Here is a 23,129-nt window from a genome sequence, read left to right as displayed (position 1 = left end):
TTAACTTTTAGATTATTCATTGAAAAAAAAAAAAAAAAAACAAAGACCTTTTGGCTAAAGTTTTGATTATAAGCAAAAAACCAATGCCCAAAAACAGCTAAAAGTCATCACAAGCAAAGAGTTGGCTTCGCCTCATTTTTCGCTTTTCTTCTAAAACCATTTATTAGCAATATTGCAAAATCATTCGACAGGAAACCAAAGCAAAGCACCTTTCACCACCACAAAACCATTTGGTTTTGAAGAGTTTCAAAGTGTAATTTTGATGGTTGTTTTTGGGCTTGGTTATATCAATGTTAACCATTTCCATGACAAGTATAACAGATAACTCCTCGAGGGTTTCTTCGAGGCTGTTAGGATTCATGACAAGGAGGAGAGTTTTTGAGACGACAGAGGAGCAAGATGGCAACACCTTGCCGGTGAAAAGTCCGACATTTTTACGTCGAAAAGGACGGTATTGGCCGGAGCTTTTGAGGCCGGGGAGGTACTTCAGTAGGTGGATGTTTTGGGGTATGATGGTGCTAGCCTTCGTGACTTTGCTTGCCAAGTTTGCTTTGATGAACACTCTCCAAGACTTGAATAATGATAGGGAGAAATTCGTCACAAGTATTGTGGTGGAGAATTGGAATAGGGCAAACAAAGTTGTCAAAGGAAGAGATGATGATAATGGTGACTTCAAGGAGATTTCGTTGCCAGAGAAGTTTTCGGTTAGATAGTTAATTCTCTCTGTTGTTCTTTTTATTTGTTTAATTAATTAATAAAAGGGAATTAATTATATATAATTGAGTTTACTTAAGCTCCATTGAAATTTTCAAATGATATATATTATAATATCCCAAAATGTAAGTTCTATAGATATAACATATGGATTTTTTTTAATAAGAGGTGCTTTCAGAATTTTATTTTCAAGTATTCTTCACAATAAATCAAATGCTAATTGATAAAAAAAAAAAATTTCTTTTTACCAATTGGATTAACTGGGTGGAGATTACAATTAATATCTTTGTATATTGTTTATTGAATTTTTTTTTTTTTTTTCATTTGTTTGGTGCTCGTAACCTTGGGGATACGCTTGGAAACTTTGTGTCTGATATCGATTTTCTTAATTAATTAGGTTTCTTCAAAATTTTGGTTTCAAATTCATTTTTGTTATTGAATTTTATATATAGATATATATTTAACGTTAGCAAATATGACTAAAATAAAGCTGAATGAGAAGCTAATATTTAAAAGTCAATTTGGGTAGGGGAAAACAAAGGAGATCTTGAAATTAAAACATTTTTTAAACAAATCAAGCTTTTCAATTTGAATAATTGAAATTTTATTTATCTTAAAGAAGTACGGAACCTTTTACGAATTAAATGAACTAAAATACGCATGATATTCTTGACCCATTGTTGAAGTCCTAAAAATCAAATACAAGTCTTATAATTTTCCCGTTGGTTTGCCTGTTGCCTCCACTTTTTCACTGTCATCACATTTAATTTTTTTTTAATAAAGAATAGCAATCTAAAATTAAAAATAACAAATATGAAAACATGACTTTGGGTTTTTTTTTTATAAAAGAATTATATTTTTGTTTTATTTTTTGATCAATTTATAATTAAGGAAGCATAATTAATATTTAATATGGCCTCATTCTTCAATAATTTGCTTATGGTCTGGTAAAATAGGTATTTTTCACAAGGCGGGCAGGGTTTTAATTTCCTTCCAAAGTTCAAAGTAATGCTAAATTGGTAACCAAAAGAGCTTGGTAACGCAATCTTTGAGTCAATCCCAATATTTGATTCAATAATTGATGCTTTCCATCCTCAAATTAAAAAAAAAAAAAAATTAATATTTCTTTTGTCATGTTTACTCAATTCAGGAAATTCGCCCAATTCTTTTTCACAGTTTCTGTGAATCTTTTGGGATCTCATCTTCAATTACCTCAGATAGTAATGCCAATTTTAATTTGATTTTTTGCATTATCAGGTTCCTGATATTTGGATCAAGCCCACCGGTCAATTCCACTATAAATGTATTGATAGATCAAGTAAAGAAATAAGTAAGTTAAATTAATTACTCTTTTCAACTTTTTTTTTTTTTTTTGGTCTTTGTAATTGAATTATTAGTATTATCTTCTTTGCCTGTTTTTGTAATGCTAACAATTTACTTCTTTTTAGAATCACCTTCAAATGGTTATATTCTTGTCCATTCTAATGGCGGATTGAATCAGATGAAAACTGGGGTAAGCTCCATTTTTTTTGTTTTTAGGTTCCGTTTTGGATATCTTTTTTATTTATTGATTAATATCAATTTACCTGCAGATAAGTGATATGGTTGCCATAGCAAAAATGATGAATGCCACTTTGGTTCTCCCTTCTTTAGATCACCAATCCTTTTGGACTGATCCAAGGTTAATAACAAATTTTAATTTTACAAAAGTTTACTAGTATAGAAGAAAAAATATCTCATTCAAGTAATTTGTGCAGTGATTTTAAAGATATATTTGACTGGAAACATTTTGTTCAATACCTGAAAGAGGACATCTGGGTTGTTGATCATCTCCCACTTGCATTTGCATCAATTAAACCTCATCAACGAGCCCCGGTTTCTTACTCAAAAGTATGGTTTACAGTTCAAAAACCTACAAATCAACAATGTAAACTTGATCTGTGTTCTGATATTGGATAAGCTACTTTTATGCAGCCTAGTTATTACAGAGATCAGATGTCTTCTTTGTTAAAGAAGCACAAGGTGATTAACTTCACCCACACCGATAACCGGCTAGCTAACAACGGTCTTTCCAGTTCTATTCAAAGACTCCGCTGCCGTGCAATGTATGAGGCACTTAAGTTCACAGGAGAGATTGAAAATCTTGCCAACAAGTTGGTTAATAGGCTTAGGGATGATAACATGCCTTATGTTGCTCTTCATTTAAGGTACTTGAAACTAATTTTCTGCTTCGAGTTTGTTCATTGTTTGTAATGGTTTCCTGAATTTGCTAACTGGAAAGTATGTGCAGATATGAAAAGGACATGCTTGCTTTTACGGGCTGCAGTCACAATCTTACCAAAGGTGAAGATGAGGAGCTAAAGCAGTTAAGACATAGCGTCCGACACTGGAAGGAAAAAAAGATTGATGGTGAAGAAAGGCGACGCAGAGGGGTATGTCCGATGACACCAAGAGAGGTAGCTGTGTTCCTCGAGGCAATGGGGCTTCCTTTTGATACCAAAATCTACATAGTTGCAGGGAAGATTTATGGTCAGGATAGTGTTAAACCACTCGAAGAGAAGTATCCAAATATACTCACCCATTCAAATTTAGCAACAGAAGAGGAATTGGTGCCTTTCAGTAATCGCCAGAATAAGCTTGCTGCAGTGGACTATATTGTAGCCCTTGAGAGTGATGTTTTCGTTTTTACCTATGATGGAAACATGGCAAAGGCAGTGCAGGGTCATAGGAAGTATGAAGGTTTCCGAAAAACTATCAGACCTGACAAGTATGTATAACTTTTAGTCACACCAAAGATTCATCTGTTATCAAATCATTACTGAAAACTTATACATATATATATATTTAACACAATTGCAGAATAAACTTTGTGAAATTGATCGATCGGATGGACAGAGGTCTAATATCCTGGGACGATTTTTCTGCCAAGGTTAAGCTTCTGCATGCTAACAGAACAGGAGGAGCAGTTCCCAGAAGGCCTGGAAACTCTGCAAAAACAGAGGAAAGTTTCTATGCAAATCCATACCCAGGTTGCATTTGCCAAAAGTAAAGCCCTAATACGGATAGAGTTTAGAATTAGAAGATAGGATTAATCTTAAGTTGGAGAAATGACAAGAAACCATAGCCTAAGTCATTAACAGATTCAAATTCTACATAGAGAAATTTTGTCTGTCAAACCTCAAGCTGGGTCGAGAATTTTTAACTTCTCATGCTTGAGCTAATTGAAGCAATGGAAGGCCTAAGCATTTAGAGGTTAGATCAGAAAAAATAGCCATACAATACTAAAGTGGGGAATACTATTACTTGTTTGTTGCAAAGCAAGGGCTAGAGACAGGTTTGTCCTAACTATTGTACAAATGAAAAATGTACTCACTTTATTCCCACAGATAGGATTGTGCATTTTAACATTTCATCATAAATTCATACAACTTCTAGTTCACCGATCTTTGCCTACAAAAAAATTGATGTATGCTTCAGCTGAACACAAAAAATTCAACCATTTTCTTTGTAAAGGAAACACAATCACAGTCAGAGAAACTTACATCACTTTGCTTTAATCAATGTTAGATACTTTGGAGTTCTTTTCCCTCATCAAATCTACAACGGAAAGAAGGGGAACTTTCCTTTTCTTTTGGGAAAGAAAAAAACATATAAGTGCACTAAAATGGTAAGAACTACTATATTTTTAATTATACCAGTCAAGAAACAAGATTGAAAGGGTAAGTACAAATAGAAAAAGCAATAGAAAGGTCCTGCTGCTGCTATTCCGTTGGATAGCTTGAGAAAGCTCTTTATTACCGAGCTCTACATTTTTTGTGGCTTCAACCACCTGTGCAAATAAGACATAAAAATGACAGCGATAATTTAGAGATAGCATAAGAGGAGGAAAAAGTTGGAAATCCAATCCTTAGAGCTGAAAAAAGTGAAACACAATCTCATGCCTTAATGCCTAATTCAATTACTGCAATGAACCATCCAGCCCTAGATGCGCCTCTCAGCTTATTTGGAGTAAATAGAGATGTGTGCAAGTTAAACCTATATATTTAAGAAAACAAAAGCTATAGGCCAACAAACAAAAGAAAGTTTGATCATCTTGGGAAAAAGTGTATCCACTTCCTTTAATTTGCAATGAAAATAACATTATAAACTAGAATTACCATCCCAAATAGGAAATTCAATTTACAAGATCAACTTATTCTAATCAGTTTGATAAATAAGCTTGATGGTATCAATTGAATAAGTTTGAATGGATTAATAAAAAAAAATGGAAAATAGGAGGCTAATGGTGGAGCAGAAACATTAAATATATAGGCAGAGCAAAAAGAAAGCGAATGTGGAGGGGGGTATTTTTGCACCTGATCATAGAGATGTTCTATCTGTTGAGCTTGTTGCAGAACGTGTAAGGACATGAGGTGATTCAGTGCAGACATCTCCACCATCTTAGTTTCAGTTTCTTGAACAGCATCTAGAAGACCAGTCAACTCAACTTATAATAATAGGCAGAGCAGTAAGCATCTTCAGTTCATTAGGATTTCCCAAAAAGGAATTAGATCATTTAAGGCATGATAGAAAAGGCCATATGGAACCTATCATGAGAATTCTGATTACCTGAAGGGCACAGGTTTCATCGTCCAGAAATTCCTGTTGGACTCTTAAGAGTTTCAGGTTGAAACTCATTGGTCTCACTAAGCTCCAAATTGACTGGTCTAGAGGTATCTAGAGAATTTGAATCAACAACCCGCTTAAGTTTTCTTCTTGGTATTGATGTATTGATAGCATCTTGGAAGCGAATGGCTCTTAGCTGATCAAACTGTGCAGTGACTGAATGAAGTTTCTCACTTAAAACTAGTACCTGAATGTTAAGGAAGGAGCACAAATATTCTTTCATCAAGCTAACAACAACACTAACTTTCTTCTTAGAGAGAGGGAGAAAACACTTCCATGCAGGAATAAAAGGTTATTAAGTGAAGAAATGCCAAAGACATAAAGTATCACTACAAGGGCAGTTGAAGATATCATGTAGAAAGATGAAAGAAAAAGATAAAGACTCCTGAATCTTGATAGGATCATTTAGCTCCAGCAAACTGACAGAAAGAAAATTTACTCTTGTTGCTGAACTGAGGATGACAGAATAGAGGAACCAATAGAAAGGACGAAAATAAGAACTATTTACCACTGGAAGCCATCAAGATTAAAAGTATGAATAAATTAAAACAGGATAGACAATTCCAGCAAATAAACAATTTCATACAACTGACTTATTTCAATAAACATAAACAAGAACTTAACCTTACCACTCCATTTTTGTTTGCTAAGGTATCAGCATTTGAGGCGACCCTGATTCCAAGCCAGCCCTTTGAGCTCCAAAGAAACAACTTTTACCGCATCAAATGCATTACCGTTGTTAAGTTAGATATGTCAAAGGCAAAAACTTCGAATCTGCTTAACGTTAAAGTTATGTTCAGGTTTAAACTGCAAGTTACAATCCAACTGCAATGTCAAGCCTGGCATAGCAATCAAAATAGATTAGATGCGCATTAATTTATAGTTAGGCAATTCAATGGATCAGAAAAACACATAAAAATAGAGCCAAATTCCGCAATTTTATTAGTCAAACCAAAGAAAACTTGACAATTTTTCTCAGTAAAGAACACTACAATGTCTGAAATTAAAACATGTGACATTACTTCATGTTCGATGCTGTCCCTCTCTTGCTCCATTGTCCAGATAAGATCCACATAATCTTCCCCGTGCTTCAACATGTACTGATCCAATGCCACAATACTCTCTAACTAATTACAAAAAAAAAAAAAAAAAGATAAAAAAACCCTCAAAATTTATCCTTTAAAAACAAAAACAAAAATTTGGAAAATTTTTACAATGATAGTTTTGAGTGCAGATTTAGTAAACGGTGTGGTCTGCCTTGCTTTATGGATTATGAAAGACGCCGTAATCGCTGCCAATTTGGACTGTAAAAAAAAAAAAACAGAATCTAAGAAATTTTAGAATTAAAGAAAAGTTATAAGATAAATGAAACATTTAGAAGATTGAAAGTATTAAAAATTAGAAGAAGAAAAAAGGAAAATGAAAAATTTACCTCGCTGCAACCTGATGAAATTGCGGTTTGACGTACGGCATCCTTAAAATCTTCAGTTCGATCTCTGAATCGCGACATGTTTGTAATTTTCAACTGCTTTTCCGTTTTTTTAATTTTATTAAAATATTTTGTTGAATTGGATTGAAATCTAGTACTCACAAGACATTTTTAGAAGCAAGGGGGAAAGAAAAGAAAATCCAGAGAGAAAAAAAAAAACCCCAAACAAGAAAGTTGGAAAAATACTAAAAAGAAATGAAGGGAAAAGATTATGGGTGTTTTAAATATCACCCACTTATTACTCTATACACCTAATTATTAAATACAAGTCAAATTTAAAATTAAAATTTTTATTTTTACTAAATACATTCTATTATTGGGCAATCTATTTTCTCTTTATACCATTAAACCATCTTTCATTCTCTTTTTTTTCTTTCTCCACTTTCAATTTAAAATTAACCCTAAATTCATCAAATTAATTTCAAAATCATTTTTTTAATCTTTCACTGATTATAGATAAGATTTGAAGTATTTTTTTTCTATTGATTTAATTAAAATGCTTGTGAAAATAAATTAAAATTTATAGTTTAATTTCGTATAATTCAGATTTATCAAAACTCCATTTCAAATAAACTTAAAAGAATATGAAAAATTCATATGCTTATCCAAAATAAGTTTCTAAAAGTCTCTCAGAATTCTCGGAACTACACCAATTTTCGGTTCATGGTGCTTCACTAATGATCTTAAGGGTTCGTTTTTATTTGAACCAACATGGTAAGGATTCACCATTTTCTTCAACCTCACTATTTCCGACTCTTTTTGAAGAATCCTATCAGCTGCCTCTTGCTCAACATTGACCATTTCCCTGATGACTGAGTCACTCACCATCTTAGAAATAGTCCACCCACCCATGATTAGATGCATCACAATGTGAAACGAAACTAGCGTTTATATCTCTACAGCTTTCCATAACAATTTCTGAATTGCTTCCCACCAGCAAGATTACACTGAAAATAAAAAATAAAAATAAAAAGAAGCAAAAGTAAATCAATAGTAGCTACACATATTGCCCAAGATATAAAAAGTTTCTAAGCTTTAATAATAACTGAAATTTTTTTGCCCAAAGGAAAATGAAAATAACTGAATTTAAAACAAAATTGTTTGCTTACTTATAGTCAACAACTTCATAAAAATCCAAATTTTATCGGTTTACCAATTTGAGCCCAGATTTTCAGAGGAAAACACGAATAAATTAACTACAGGGCTTCAAATTTCAGCTCTATTTCCTTTTCAAATTCATTCTTAACAGTCAAACAACGACAATAATGATAATAACCTCAAAGTAAAAAATTTCAAAAACAAAATTCTAACCAAATTAACACAATTTGACAACTTTTGACACCAAAATTTGAGCTTAAAACATTCGTAAATATATTCCATTTAAACAAGAAATTAAACGTGAGGATGAATTAGGAAGAAATTCAAGCTTAAGATTTAAAGACACGGTTAAAAAAAAAAACCAGATTTAGAAAAAAACACACACACACACACACAATTAAAAAAAGGAGCCAACTTACAAATTTTGTCACAAAAATAAAAGGTGAAAACAGAGTTCTGTGTTATTAAAAACCTGTATTTTTTTTATGTGGTGGTTAGGATTTTTGAGAAAATAATAAAGATCACATTTTTTATGTCAAAAAAGTAATTTTTAAAAATACATAAATTACCTTTTTTTGACATTAAAAAATGTAAAAAAACGTAGTTTTTATATATAACAAAAAACACTTTTTTAAGGTTTTGGTTTCGTGGGGTTTTTCTTTTTTTTTTTTTACCTTTAAAATTAATTTTAAATTTTTGAATAGTATTGTGAAGTTTAAAGGTTTTTCATGGAGAAAATGTCATTTTTATATAAAAAATTACGCTTGTATATTTTTAAACATAATCTTTCATTAAATTTTGCGTTTGTAAAGTTTTAAAGACTATATTTTTTGGATTATAAACATAGTTTTTAAGAATTTTTTTATTTTAAAGATGACATTTTTCAAAGAAAAAATGTTATCTTTATATTAAAAATTATGTTTGTAAATTTATAAATGTAGTTTTTTATTAAATACCATGTTTGTATATTTTTAAGTCAAAGACTACGTTTTCAAGATTATAACCGTAGTTTTTGTGATTTTTTTTTTCATTTCAAAAATAATATTTTTTAAGGAGAAAATGTCATATTTATATTAAGGGTAAATTATATAATTGGTTATTTAAATATTACAATCATTTTAAAATGATCACTAAAATATTAAAATTTTTAATTTAATCACTAATACTTGAATAAATATTTTTTTAAGTAATTATACTATTAAATAATCACGTATATCTAATATGACTTACTAATTAGAAACGTTTTGCTTATATGACCCACATTTTTTTCACGTCACACACAAATGAAGAGTCAACAATTCTTAAAATATTTACAATATTGACAAAAAAAAATATAATATGAGTAAAAACTTTCTTGGGTTTTTCTTGCACTTTAAACCCTAACATAATACAAATAAAAAAGAAAGAAGGAAAAACTATGGAATGATATGGCCTTCAATTGGTACCTTTTAAATATCTCACATGTACCACCAAACTATTTCAAAGAAAATGCTACAAAAAACCAAAACATAGACTGACCACAGAAAAGCCCAAAATGCAAAATGAATGATTAGTCTCTATGAGAATCAAATAGGGAGCTTTAATTGATTCAACATTTCTTATTGGTGTCTTCGTAGAAATAATATCCTATAAGGAGCATTTAAACTGTATCCTAATAACAAGATCACCTATGAGAAAATAGAACAATGATTATGCTTCTTGGAGATTGACTTACATTGAAAAAATTAAACAACAAATTTTGAAAAATATCTAGAGCACTTTAAACACTTGCTCTGGATATAGATAGATAAAGCAAAAAAAAAAAAGTACATGAATAATCAGAATATCAGGATAAAAAGACAAATGAGTTGTAATGACATATCCAAAAGTGGCCAAAGGAATTACTTTTATGGTCCATGAAAATATCATTATTCAATAGCAAATGCTATTATCCAAAGGTACTAAATACACGCTAATCCATATATATGTTGATTACTGCGAATCCCAATTGAATTCTCCACAGAAATTTTCATCAAATGATGATCCAAAAGTAACAATTTATAACAACCAATATATAAAATTTCCATTTATAGCAATAGTAAAATGTAGTAGCAATACATATAGACTCTTTTTCAACAAATAGCTAAAGGCTATAAACATATAAAAAACAAACAAAATGTTGGCCAGGTTTGAGATATAAAGAGAAAAAATACCGCTTTTTGTCTTTCAACTCTCAAGTAACATAATGCAAATGAGATATCTCTTAACCGTCCACTTTGAGTGTTTTTAGGGACCCTGGTGGAAACCTTAAGAGCCTTAATTAACTCAAATAATTACCTTTAAAAACTTTAAGTATTTGTAACTCTTATTGTTAAAAGTTAGGTTATCATAAAAAAATTAAATTTGTATGACGCGTGATAATCTATTCAGATGTTAAAATTTTGAGGATACATGTATCTAACACTCCAAATCTATGTAGATACTTAATATCCATATCCTTTAAAGTCTAAATTGAAGCCTTATGATTAAAAAGTAACATAAATATATGAGATGAGAAAATTGAACATAAGTTATAACAATATCAGAGAAATAAGGTTTCAAGCAGTAGAAGCATGATCCCTAATTTATTGGTTTATACACATTTAAGATTATTGACTTGAATGCATTTCTCAATAAAAAATAGACAAATCTTATCCAAGAATTGCAACCTAAAAACTTTCTTCCAAGATTGTTATTTGACTAGGAGATTTTCAACTCAGCTAGTATTTTACAATGACAAAAAAGAATACTTATATTAGGATTTTTCATCCTTAATCAGAGGAAAAAAATAAAGAAAAAGAAGTAAAAAAAAAAGAGAATGAACAAAAAAGATTAAAAAAGAAACAAGGAAAAGGGAAAAAAATAAAAAAAAGGTCGTTAATCTTTTAGGAATATTTGACTCTTTATTTAAGTGTGACATGGAAAAATGTGGGCCATGTAAGCAAAATGTTCTAATAAGTTAAATCACATCAAGTAAACATTACTATTTAATGGTACAATGACTAAAAAAACACTTATTCAAATGTTAGTGATTAAATTGACTCTAGTGATCATTTTAAAATGACCACAATAGTTAAATGACCAATTATGTAATTTATCCTTATATTAAAGATTATGTTTGTAAATTTATAAACGTAGTTTTTTTATTAAACATTACATTTATATATTTTCAAGATAAATACTACACTTCTAACATAAAAAAACATTGTCATTAACTAAACAACGTCGTTTAGTTAAATGAAATTACTTCATTTACATATATTAAATACTACGTTTAGGGTCATATAAACGTAGTGTTTGATATAAACACTTCATTTGACATATTTTTTTTGTCAAAATCATACTTTTCGAAAATAAATTTTTAAAAGGCTCTTGAAAATCAATTTTTAGGAGCTTTGAAAGCTTCTTGGAATGGATTTTCGAAAGCTTTGAAGACTTATCGAAAATATATTTTTAAGAGCCTTTTAAAGCTCTTGAAAATAGATTTTCGAAAGCCTTAAACATGGGATGCAAGAAAGGTAAAATTCTAATTTACTAAAAGATAAAATTAATATCTTTTTATATGGATATTTTTGAAAGAAAATTATTGAGATGTAAAAAGAAGAATTGGTTGTGCATTTAAAACTCTCTCTTATAGTGTGTTTAGATTGAGGGAAAGGGAAAAAAATGAAAGGAAAATAAAAGAAAGCAAAGGAAACAAAAAAACCCTCCCCTTGTTTGGATAAACTTTTTAATTTTAAAAAAGGAAAAATAGATTTGGGCTTCCTTAGTAAACCCAATAACCTTTGATTTTCCTAGTAAATCTAACTTTTTTAATACCTCAATTTGGGGAAAAAGTGATAGAAAGGAAAGTTAAAATTTTTTTTAATGAAAAGATTATTATATCCATATATTTATTAACACTAAAAATTTAGTCGCATCACAATCATCTTGTAATTTTTTCAAAACCATCTCATTTTTCAAGTAAGTTTCATATGTCTCTTTCAATATAAAGATTTTTTATAATATTTTGGTGATCTGATTTTGATGAATAGTTGCATATGACTAAACATATTTCTTAGGTTCATGAGATGTTAGACTACCTTACAATTTTTGGCTTTTATAGGGTAGGATATTATAGTTTGGGTTTGATTAGTCAACAAAAGATGGCAAAAAAATATACATACTTTTTGGTCAAAAAAATACATACTTTCTAGTAAAAAAGTACTATTTTGACTAGAGTTTGTTTTATGTATGAGACAACTCCAAAACATCATGAAAGGATAGATTGATATTTTTACTTTTAAGTAACCAAAGTGGCAGCATCATACTGATCAAACACCAACTGCTTACACCATTCTTTAATTTAAAAGGGTATATATTTTATTATATATGTGTGAGTGAAGACATGACATTCAACAAAAAGGTGTTTTCAACATTGTCCACCTCAATATGTGCACTTAAATTGTGTATTGGTAAATACATTCAATTGATGTATGATTTCTTCCTTTATTTTTTACGTTATTAGGCCATAGACCATAGATAACTTCTCGTTTGTGAAAACATCCTATTTCGCCATAGAAAGTTCCTTTTCTTGTATTTTCTATAGACAGATGCTAAAGACTAAATTATTCCTTCTATTTTACATCTTAATGTATTCCTTCTGATGATGATTTTATGTTAAATTATTCCTTTTATTTTACATTATAATTTATTGCTTCTAATGATGATTAAGCGAGCTTGATTTCTATGTCATTTTTCATAATGAATTTGTCTAAAAAATCGCTTTAGTTATATATGGTCCGAATTTCATGAATAATGCTGTCAAGATACTAGTTTCAAATTAGATATATTGCATTTTCCATATCCCTCCCTTTTGCTATCTTATACATATCAGTATGCTTTTCTCGCATAATTGGTAATATTAGTATTATAATAATTAATATATGTAACTAATTGATAAATATTAGTATTATTATTAATAATATGTATGATTTATTGTTAAATGCCTTCTGTGCTCAAAATTCTATAATTCTAATTTGCTTTAATATTATTTTCTTTCATAAAATGTTAGCATATTTATTTTTATGATAATAATAATTACTCTTAATATTTTGCTATATCGATGGATAAATAAAGAAATGAGACAATGATTGAGTATTTTTGGAGAGAATTTCATCAAAATGCAATTATCTACGTTATGTGTTTAGCTATTTATTGATATATAGGTAAAAAAAAGATCATAAAAAAAAAATTATTGATCATTGTATGAGTCTAGAAAAAGATCAAGTTAAAGATGAAATAAAATTGTTGGTAGTAAGAAAGGTAAAGATATTGTAAGAATGGGACCTAAAGCTTTTCTAGATTTATGTATTATACTTAAAAAATATGATGATTTAAAACCAATAAAATGAGTTATAGTAAAAGAATAAGTTATTAAAAGTCTTTATGTATTATCTCATCATGTAAAAAATAAAGAGATACAATTTTGGTTTAGATGTTCAGGAGAAATAACTAGCCACCATTTACATTGTGTTTTAAAAGCAATAATAGAGTTAAAGGAGAGATTCATTAAACAACCAAATGGATCACATATTCCAGCTAAGATACTTGAAAATAATAGATTCTACCCATATTTTAAGGTACGAAATTATTAGTTACTTTAATTTAATTAAAAGTTTATTTTATATTCAATAAGTATTAATATATAAAATCAATATCAAAATTTGTAGGAGTTATTGATGGAATACATATTGGAGTCAAGATATCAAAGACAAATGCTCCAAAACATCGTGGTAAAAAAGAGTACCCAACACAAAATATATTGGTAGCATGTTCATTTGATTTAAAATTCACTTATGTATTACCTGGATTGGAAAGTACTGTCTCTGACTCAAGAATTATAAAATATGCATTATAAAAAAAAACAGACTTATGATTCCAAAAGGTAATGAATATAATATATTATATTTAATTTAGTTACTTATGAGACCAAAATAGTGATATGATTACAATTTTGAATAGGCAAATGTTATCTTATTGATGTTGAATTTTTGTTGAGAAGTAGATTGATTGCACCGTATAAAAGAGTATGGTATCATTTAAAAGAGTATTCAAATAATTTACAAAAAAATTCCCAAGAATTATTCAATTTTAAGCACGCATAGTTGCGTAATACATTTGAAAGAGCATTCGGTGTTTTAAAAAAATGATTTCTTATTATAGCAAATGCAAATGCATTGATTTATAAAATTAGAACCCATAAAGTAATAGTTTAGCTTGATGTATTTTACATAATTACTTAATGACAATAGATCCTAATGATGCTCTTATTGATAAGGTTGATTATGAACCAAATACTTGGTCCATTAAACAAAAGTATCGTGCTCCTAGAAATGAAAATGAAGATACTGCTCGAAAAGAACAATTAAGAGATTCTATAACGAATGCTATATTGATAGATTATAGAAATTGAATGATTATTATTTGTGTATTTTCTTGAATTTATATTTGATTTATTGTCATTGAAAGAAATGTATTTCTTTAATTAAATAAGTGTATTTCATTTGAACAATTAAATACTTATTTCTCAATAATTATTTTTAATTGTTATTATAACTTTTTACATGTTTCTTTTTTTATTATGTAGATTTAACTATGCCAAGAAAGAAAAAAAGTGATTACAACTAATGAAAGTGACAAAGGGATAAATAAAGATGATATTTTGACATAGACACCAACAATAGATAATGCTCTTATTGATGCATTTTTTTAATCAACATAATATAAGGAATAGAGTAAATAGAACTTTTACTAAACATGTCTATGATAATATGGTCATTGAACTAAAAGAAAATTTTTTGAGAGACATAGAGACGAAAACAATGAAAAATCATTGGAAGACTATAAAAACAAATTTCTCAAAGTATTATGACTTGTTCAAGTAAAGATTGAGTGGATTTTCTTGAAATTTAGTCATTAAATTATAGGGTGTTGAACTTGAAGTTTGGCAGAGATCAATTGAGGTAAATTTTATTAAAATCAAATTTTAATTATTGTTTTATTAATTAGTTTACATTTTATTATTTATATTCTCACAATATAATATATATAAATTTTTAGACACATCTTCATGCCCAATAGTAGGTGACTAAACTCATTCCAAATTATGACAAGATAGTGATTCTTTATGGTAATGATCGACCCATTGAGGAACATATTGAGACTGTAGTAGAAATGAGATGAAGGAAGCAGTCTTCTAAAATTGATGATGAGATAAAAGGGAATATTGATGATATTGATAATTTAATTTCTCAGAATAAGGTAACATTGGAGAATCATGATATTTCGAGTGAATAGTGCATTGATCTTATGACATCCTTGGAGCTCGTTCTAAAAATTTATTCAAATTTTCGAGTAGTTTAATGAATAAAAAGCTAAAAAATAAAAAGATGACAAAAGCGATAAACTTATTCGAGAGGGGTTTGAAATGATGTTAATGCACTTTTATTATAGGGAATGTTATTTATGAAAAGCTCAACACTCATGTTGATCGAATTTCGAAAAGTGAAATATAGAATCTATTGAAGGAGATATGAGTTGACTCACAATGAATCACCACTGCTTACTTATATTTTATTAATAATCTTAAGAAAGTAAGGACAATACTTAGATCCCCATGGGATAAAAGAAAGAATGTCATTGAAAGGTTGGTGTTTGATTCATCTAGTCATTAAAGATGTCAAAAATATCTTTGCTACATAAGTTCTTAATTTGGTGAAATAAATTTTTTTCTTAGGATGGAAATATTTATATTTTATTTTGGTAAATAAATTTATGTTGGACAACTATTCGGTGATATATTATTCTTTTTTGTCTAGTGCAAAAGGGCATTTAATTAGCTAATATGTAATGTTTTTTATGTGATTGTATTTTTTTATTTAATAGCTTTTATATGAATATATCACCAAAGTGATAGTGTGTTGAAATTTTGACAACAGCTAAAAATTCATCAATGCATGTTAGTAAAATATTTTTTTATTTTACTTGATAAAAAATCACTAATATAACAACAGTTGTGAGGTCAGATAGGATAGTAAATATATCATAATCTAACAGTACTTTAAAATTATTATTGTTAAAGGATTTTTTTTCTTTATTAATTTTAACTATGTAAATAAACATTATATGTATTCCTTTTAAAATTTTTTTTCTATTAAAAATTTTTTTTTATTAATATTTATCCAAACATATGATTAAAAAATTAATAGATACAATAAATGTACCTTAATTGCCTTGGTGGACCCTAACCTACCCATTTCCACATCCGGATTTATTTACAGGTTTTTTTTTTTTTTTTCATTTTTAATAAAAAAAAAATCGAATATTTTTACGGTTGCACAGGAGAAAGCGCGAGCTCTCTCAATCTGCAACGACCAAATCTTCACATATTTTGCTGGTAAACGTTAATTATTGTTCCTTTTTTTTTTTTTCATTTACTCTTTCCTTACAATCATTTTGATTTTGTTGCCTTTTTGTTGTCAAATACTGTTTCAAGATGGTTCTTTTTCTGATTCATGCGTGATAGTTTTTAATCTCTTTTTTTTTTTTTTTTTTTTCAAATTTCATAGATTTCGAGTTGTTTTGCATGTATATTTTTCTATTTGTAGCTAAAAACCCATGGCTCTAGGTGCCTCCAGATCCAATAAAACGTTGACTTTTCAAGTTGGTTTTAATTTTAATTCTAAATTGCAATTCCTTTGATCTGCTTTTCTAATTTTACCTTCTTTCCGATAGCTTGTATATCTAATATGTGCTTTTATTAAATCCTCATATTTTTGTTATAAAAATGAGAAGAAACCCCAACTTTTATTGGTGTTAAGTTTGCATTTACAATTTGATTCTAAGTGAAACTGAAAATGCTGTCATAGGTTTTTACTTATCCCTGATGTGAATGTGTTTAAAGAAAAAAATTTTTTTTTGTTATTTCTGTTTTGTTCGTCGAACTCCTGATTAAGGGATTGTGCTGAGTCTTGTGTATGGAATGTTTCCAAGTTGAGTAGTCTGAAGATTGATAGAAACCTTTTGTTATTCAGAAAATGGGCTTGTTGACGATATTGGAAGGCTTTTTGCTTCTTGCAAATGCATTGGCAATATTAAATGAGGATCGCTTTCTCGCACCCAGAGGATGGAGTTTCTCGGAATTCTCTGCAGGGCGGGCAAAGTCATTTAAAGGGCAGCTTATTGGTCTCATTTATGCGACACAATACATGAGAGTTCCTCTCATATTACTCAATGCAATCTGCATTGTTATAAAGTTAGTTTCTGGTTGATGCTATTCTAGGTGAGATGTTTATGTCTGTGACTGATGATTCCATGAATTTTCTATTAGGTTCTCAACCCAAGGCCCCCTTTGTTTTTTTGTATCGGAGGACATGCTTATTACTTGGTGATACATAGGGGTGGGGTTAGGCATCCCTTGTTTGTAGGTTTTGTTTACTGATTTCCATAAATCGACATGGATTTAAAATAGTGCCATCATTAGATGAGTGTCAAAACATAAGCACTCTGATCGTAGTTATTTCTAAAGTTGGAGAAGCTATTAATTTGTTGACTGTATGGTGAAAAAAGAAACTCTTGGATTAATTTGTTAGTTAGTGTTGTTGAAATATACACCAGATACTTGGAAGTAAGTGACCAATGCTTTCAAAAGTTTCTCTTAAGCATAACCGGAGTCGAAATAAAATCCTTTAATACTGCAAGTTCTATCATGTATTACATGATCCAAATGTTGAATAGGACAGAGCAGGAAGGGCAGAATTGGCCTTTCAAAACTTTTTCCAAATGTGATAAACATCAATTCCTTTTAGTAAAACATTTAAATTAACTGGTGGATTGAATTGGCTGCCCATCATAGATAGAAGCAGCTTTATTCCTTCATGCTAAAGAATATAGGCAAATGGAAAGTAAAAGGGGGGGGGGGGGGGGGGGAGAACACTTATCATTCAAGAGATAAAACTGAACCCAGAATGCCAACTATGTGCAATAGAGATGTTATTCTTGTTAAATAGGTGATCAGCAAACACATGATACTCTTTTGAATCGACTGCTATGAGCCTTAACGCTGCAACTGTTGCTGCAATAGACATGAGACCAAAGAAAGCAACATTGAGCCAATGCCAGAACTGTTGTAAGGAACTCAGTTTGTTCTTCTTTGACACAAGGTACATGTGGTTTGCAAGGATAAAGGTTAGATGGAATGTGCTCAATACCCCTGTATGGCTCTCAAAATCTCCAAGTAATGGGAGAAGAGCTGACAACAGTGTACTGATAGCAAGGTAGTCGCCTCTTGCTAAAATTCTGAAGGATTAGTTATTAAATTTCAAGGCACTTCCTCTAATTCCAAACTTTGTGTCTAAATACTCGTAAGTTGGACTCGCAAATATCTACAGCAGCGGAGGAAGGTAATCAGGTTTGTGGAGAATTGCCAAAATGGTTACTAATATTATTGAAAAGCAGGAGTTACAAAAAAGTATATTTACATGCAAAGCAATGATTGGTTGCAGGGAGGCAGAAATGTTAGCTGCTGCCTTCACCCAAACTGGTCCGCTTACACTATTAAGCAAATATGTTGATGTTGAAGTCCCATAAGCCCAGTGCCAATATAGGTAACAGCATACATTGGTACCACTCCCACAGGGAACTGAAAGTACAAAGCTTTCAGCATGTTCTTCACAGCAGGCTGCCTAACCGTTGCCTGTTATGAGAACAATATTCCAGAAGCACATACATAATTAAATACAGAAAGATAGTAACCTGAACACTGAAAGAGATAAAAGAAGGGGGGAAAAGGAAGGAATGCAACATGGCCACGAATTCAACCTATGTCTTAGGATTTACATTTAACAAGTAAGATTTAAATCTAGTTACCACCCTAACCCTACGTATCTTTCCACTAGTTTCAACAGATATACTCAAGATTGAAATACAACCACATGGATCGGTATGGCTGAGCTGACTGACTTCCACAAGGACAAAAAATTTAGACAATGCTTGAAGCAAATTTGAAGTGTCGTATATAGAACTGATGTATGCACTCAGAACATTGTTCTTCTCATCATTGGCACAAGCTTTACATGCAAAGATCTAAACTTTCTTCCGAAGTAAAAAAGGGATAAAAGAAGAAGGTTTGCCTCTGAAACTATTTCATAGTGCTAAGGAAGAAGTTTCAGGGTTCTATGACTGTGCATTGGAAGGCATAACTTTTACTCATTAGCATAATCTGGCCCACCTGTATTTCTGGAAGCATTCCAGTATTGAATGCAAACACAAGATTTGCAGATGCTCCTATGGTTGTAAAAATTCGGCTGGTTGATGTCCCATATACGCTATAATCTCTGGATGGTGCATTCATTCCTATAACAGCATGGGAATCGTTATTGCCATATAAATGCAGCAAAAACCATAAATTTGCATCAGCAATATTAGAAAAACAAAATGAGTACGTCAGGCTTCCAAATTAAACTAAACTGCAACTAAATGATATTAACATGAGCCACTCATAAAAATAGGTTATCCTTGACTCAAGTTTTCTACCCTACGCCTCAATATGCAGCAAATTTATTTCAAGGCCAGCTTCAAATGTATAAGGAAATCTCAAATCAAAACTAGTTATGCTCCTTTCAATGCCTAGCATGTCCCCCACGGTAAAGTAACAACCTTATGGAACCAGATGACTGCTAGAGCAAATTTCCCTCACTGTTGCAGGAGCTAAGCAATGGCCAACTTGATAGACGACAGGCAAAGATCTAGCCAGTTTCATGTTTATATACAAAGGAAGCTCAAAAGTTTTTTAAGGTTCAAATTCAGTAACATCAATCCAGGTTTTAATTTACTTGAAAGCATGATTTGACTGCACCATAAATTAAAGCTATAAAGTGATTGATGTCAAGGTAATGATTTCTAGTTTTAAAGTAGAAGACCTCCATCCAAATCTTACATTTTTATATTTATTTTGTCCAAAAGTTTGTGAGACAGGATAACAACAAACACACTAATGCCTAACTCATCAATCAAGACAATATTCCAAATACCAGCTAGTGAAACATTGGACATAGTCGTTCCCACAGGATTACACTGACCAAAATAGACCAAAAGGACAGTATGCTTTTACCCTCTTGGAAAGCCCTCATTTTTAATGAATCACATAAAGCTGGCTCACTTCCGCACTGGTTTGGACGCCGGAAACCCACCCAAACATTGTGCCAGAAATCAATGGAGTCTTGAATTTGTACAAGTGTATTCCACACAAGAGAACCAAATCTTCAAAAGGCGTTAATATTTTGTTTACTTTTGTAAGGAAGCTTGCTCAGTGAATAGGGTCATAGTATGTTGAGGCACATTCTTTAAAGTAAATATAGATGGAGATAAATGAAGAATTGAGAAGGAAAATTATAAATAACTGATTTATCAAGGATTCTATCTGCAATTTTCATCTACACTTCACTCACCAGCTCAGAGTATTAAATGAAATTTCCATGTGGTAAATATAAACCACAACAGTATGAATTTCAAATATTAGAACTTACCACCTTTAGCTGCCAGCACACATGCCACAACGATATATATCAGGCTGAGAACTGTTGAACATCCTAACCAAATTCTTAGAGATGACAGATGGGGTGTTGCTATGGCAAACAAGGTACACACTCCAGATATGGCAATAAAGTGCGGAAGCTTCATGGTATGGTCATCCCTAAAAGGAACATAACAAGCCTGCAATGCATATCCACATGTTAAAGATTTCGGAAGAAACTTCAAGCAATTTTAACTATGATATCTATGAACAGAGTTCTAATTTAGTGAATAACCACAGAAAAGGTAGGAATTATCAGAATAGCAGACTATCAAGTCCTCTTTCAGATATTTTGGAACCTTTTGTAGACGTGACTAGGAAAATAATCTTACTTAATCATTCTGGTGCCTTTAAAGCAGAACCACTTAAAATGAGATATCCAACGTTAATCATGAACAAATTGACATATTGCAATGCCCATGTAATAGAATAAGCACTCCTACCTGTTGAAAAAAAAATGCCCATCAAGCAACAAATGAAATAAATAATTACAACATTAAGATTCATACTAAATGAGATTCTACAACTTTTTTTTTACATATGCTCAAACCATATATGTGTGCTGCAAGATCTCTGTATCCGATATGCCTCCTTCCCCCAAATTCATGGAGCTTGGCAACAAGCATATTTGGGTATAATGATATCGCGGTGGCTAAAATTAGACCGACTACACCTCCTATCCAGCCAAGAGGGACCATGATGGTCCCAGAATATCCCAAGACAAATACACTGTTAATGCCAGTGGTCAAGACAAAACCTGCCTGGAACCATGAATCTGAAAACTCACCAAAAAGTTCAAACGAGCTCAAAAGCAAAACGGAACATCATCAGCCCAAAATTCACCCAAGATCAAGGATTAAAGAGATTTAGTTCCTATTTATTTCACTATTATGGAATATGGATCCACAATTGGGCAAACCACAATCGGATAACTATTAAAAGAAAATATTCTCTACTCATTTTGCTACATCTCACCAAAAAAAAAAATAAAATCAATGAGCCAATCAAAAACTTAGTTTTAAGTAGCCAATTACATAATATAAAAATATATATTTTAAAAGAGACTATTGGAGTATTGGTCATATCATAAGTCTACTTTAAACTCAGAATTTTCTTTTACCACAACAGAGCCCCAAACAGAAAAGAAAAAGAAACTACTATGACTATAAAATACCACAAACAAACAGGCATCAAATACAACAATAAGCGATAGAACAAGAAAAAAGTTCAACTGCAAAATATGCAACAAAAGACCCTAAAGAAAAACCATCATCACAATGAAAATCCCACAAAGAAAAAATTTTGTGGAATCAAAATAACAAATAAAAGCAACAGGAAACCCAAAAAGAAACTACTTTCGCAATGCAGATAATAAGAAAAACAAAATCCCAGAACTCAAACTAAACAATCTTTCACAATATAGTGTTGCAGCATTAAAATCTAAAAATAAAAAATAAAAAAGGAGACAAAAGAAAAACCCAGAACTAGATAAAAAAAAGAACAATCTTTCACAATAAATGGCTAAAAAGAACATACCAGCGCTAATTTGATGGGCGGTTTCAGGGACATCAATAGTTAACTTATCATCCGCCACCTCATTTCTGTTATCTGCTACCACGTTTGCCTGCCCCTTTCCTTCCTCTCCCAGAAGGTAGTCTCTTTCCACTTCTTGGTGGTCTTCTTCAAAAATATTTATAAAAGCCAGGGTGTTTTGTTGGGATTCCGAACTCTTCTCTCTGGATGACTTTCCTCTTGAATTCAAGCCAGAATTTACCAAAGCTAACAAAGAACCTAGTTTCCAGTTATAGAAAATCTAAGTTCTTTTCAAAGAATCAAATCGACGCTCCTTGTGTGGCGCGTGTCATAAATGTCCAAGCAACTGCTCCCTCAGTCCCTCTGTTCTTCAGTTTTTCTTCGAGCACACGTTTCCATATATATGAAAAGATAGTTGCAGCTCCATTTTCTTGGATCTTTTAAAAAAATTTAAAACCAAAATAACAATAAATTCCATATTTAATTGCGTTTTTAGTTTTCAACTATCCCTTATATTCTTTTATCTTGTGTGGTCAAGACTATCTAAAATCATGACTTTTTACATTATTTTCTGGATATTTGGTTCGCAAGATTTTGATCAGTGATAATGTTAATGATCAGGCGGTGAAGGAGGGTGTGAGAAATTGGGTTTAATGAGTTGACAGGTAGAGAATCTAACCCACCAGTGAGAATTCCTTGCACAATCGTACTACTTGATTTACAGTTTTTAAGGAAGATCTGTTAGCTGGCAGAGCAGCAAACAAGAACCTAGTAAAACCGACCTTATAAAAAAAAGAAAAATCATTTTCACTCATTTATGGAGATTGCCCTCGTTGCAATAAATGATTAGGCAAAAGGTTACTTATAAAGAGAGATTAAAGAGGAAAAAAAACTTATTAAATGTTATTGAGATTAGGAGAGATTTTTGGTGCAATTTGTTTATGTTTTAGCCATAAAAACCATTTTTTAACCAAAGAAAACCCATACTTGCCAAGTTGT

At 30.8% G+C, this 23,129-nt stretch overlaps 2 protein-coding genes and 2 pseudogenes across 4 annotated transcripts; 2 read left to right on the top strand and 2 right to left on the bottom strand.

The window, feature by feature from the left end:
- Positions 1-56: 56 nt before the first annotated feature.
- On the top strand, positions 57-4,152 carry LOC111294460 (O-fucosyltransferase 19-like). Its single transcript, XM_022887767.2, has 8 exons — positions 57-704; positions 1,972-2,044; positions 2,163-2,227; positions 2,307-2,395; positions 2,472-2,604; positions 2,689-2,921; positions 3,005-3,481; positions 3,574-4,152. Exons 1-8 carry the CDS (start codon positions 291-293, stop codon positions 3,761-3,763), a joined length of 1,674 nt encoding a protein of 557 aa, XP_022743502.1. The 5' UTR covers positions 57-290; the 3' UTR covers positions 3,764-4,152.
- LOC111294827 (syntaxin-81-like) lies at positions 2,414-7,863 on the bottom strand (annotated as a pseudogene). The gene is made up of 10 exons (XR_016327291.1): positions 6,812-7,863; positions 6,594-6,683; positions 6,255-6,506; positions 6,009-6,089; positions 5,323-5,566; positions 5,070-5,200; positions 4,257-4,543; positions 4,088-4,164; positions 3,293-3,403; positions 2,414-3,217 (listed from the first exon to the last, which is right to left on the bottom strand). The product of XR_016327291.1 is annotated as a syntaxin-81-like (transcript).
- An 8,426-nt stretch (positions 7,864-16,289) lies between these two features.
- Positions 16,290-17,606, top strand: LOC111294880 (uncharacterized). Its single transcript, XM_022888198.2, has 2 exons — positions 16,290-16,421; positions 17,059-17,606. Exon 2 carries the CDS (start codon positions 17,062-17,064, stop codon positions 17,293-17,295), a length of 234 nt encoding a protein of 77 aa, XP_022743933.1. The 5' UTR covers positions 16,290-16,421; positions 17,059-17,061; the 3' UTR covers positions 17,296-17,606.
- Positions 17,607-17,952: 346 nt separating this feature from the next.
- LOC111295347 (proline transporter 1-like) lies at positions 17,953-22,399 on the bottom strand (annotated as a pseudogene). Its single transcript, XR_016327614.1, has 7 exons — positions 22,134-22,399; positions 21,148-21,372; positions 20,946-21,040; positions 20,551-20,737; positions 19,254-19,378; positions 18,505-18,719; positions 17,953-18,408 (listed from the first exon to the last, which is right to left on the bottom strand). The product of XR_016327614.1 is annotated as a proline transporter 1-like (transcript).
- Between the last annotated feature and the right edge of the window lie 730 nt (positions 22,400-23,129).

The sequence above is a fragment of the Durio zibethinus genome, chromosome 14 (assembly GCF_047325235.1).
Source record: "Durio zibethinus cultivar Kanyao isolate XHJ-2024 chromosome 14, ASM4732523v1, whole genome shotgun sequence".
Taxonomy (NCBI): Eukaryota; Viridiplantae; Streptophyta; class Magnoliopsida; order Malvales; family Malvaceae; genus Durio; species Durio zibethinus.
Note: the sequence above shows the minus strand (reverse complement) of the source record. Positions and strands in the feature narration are given on the sequence as shown.

Excerpts from the sequence above, each read along its gene's own strand:
- LOC111294880 (XM_022888198.2), top strand. The coding sequence starts at position 17,062 with ATGGGCTTGTTGACGATATTGGAAGGCTTTTTGCTTCTTGCAAATGCA.
- LOC111294460 (XM_022887767.2), top strand. The coding sequence starts at position 291 with ATGTTAACCATTTCCATGACAAGTATAACAGATAACTCCTCGAGGGTT. Across the intron at positions 2,045-2,162 it reads TAGATCAAGTAAAGAAATAA|AATCACCTTCAAATGGTTAT; the intron begins GTAAGTTAAATT and ends ACTTCTTTTTAG. Across the intron at positions 2,396-2,471 it reads TCCTTTTGGACTGATCCAAG|TGATTTTAAAGATATATTTG; the intron begins GTTAATAACAAA and ends TAATTTGTGCAG.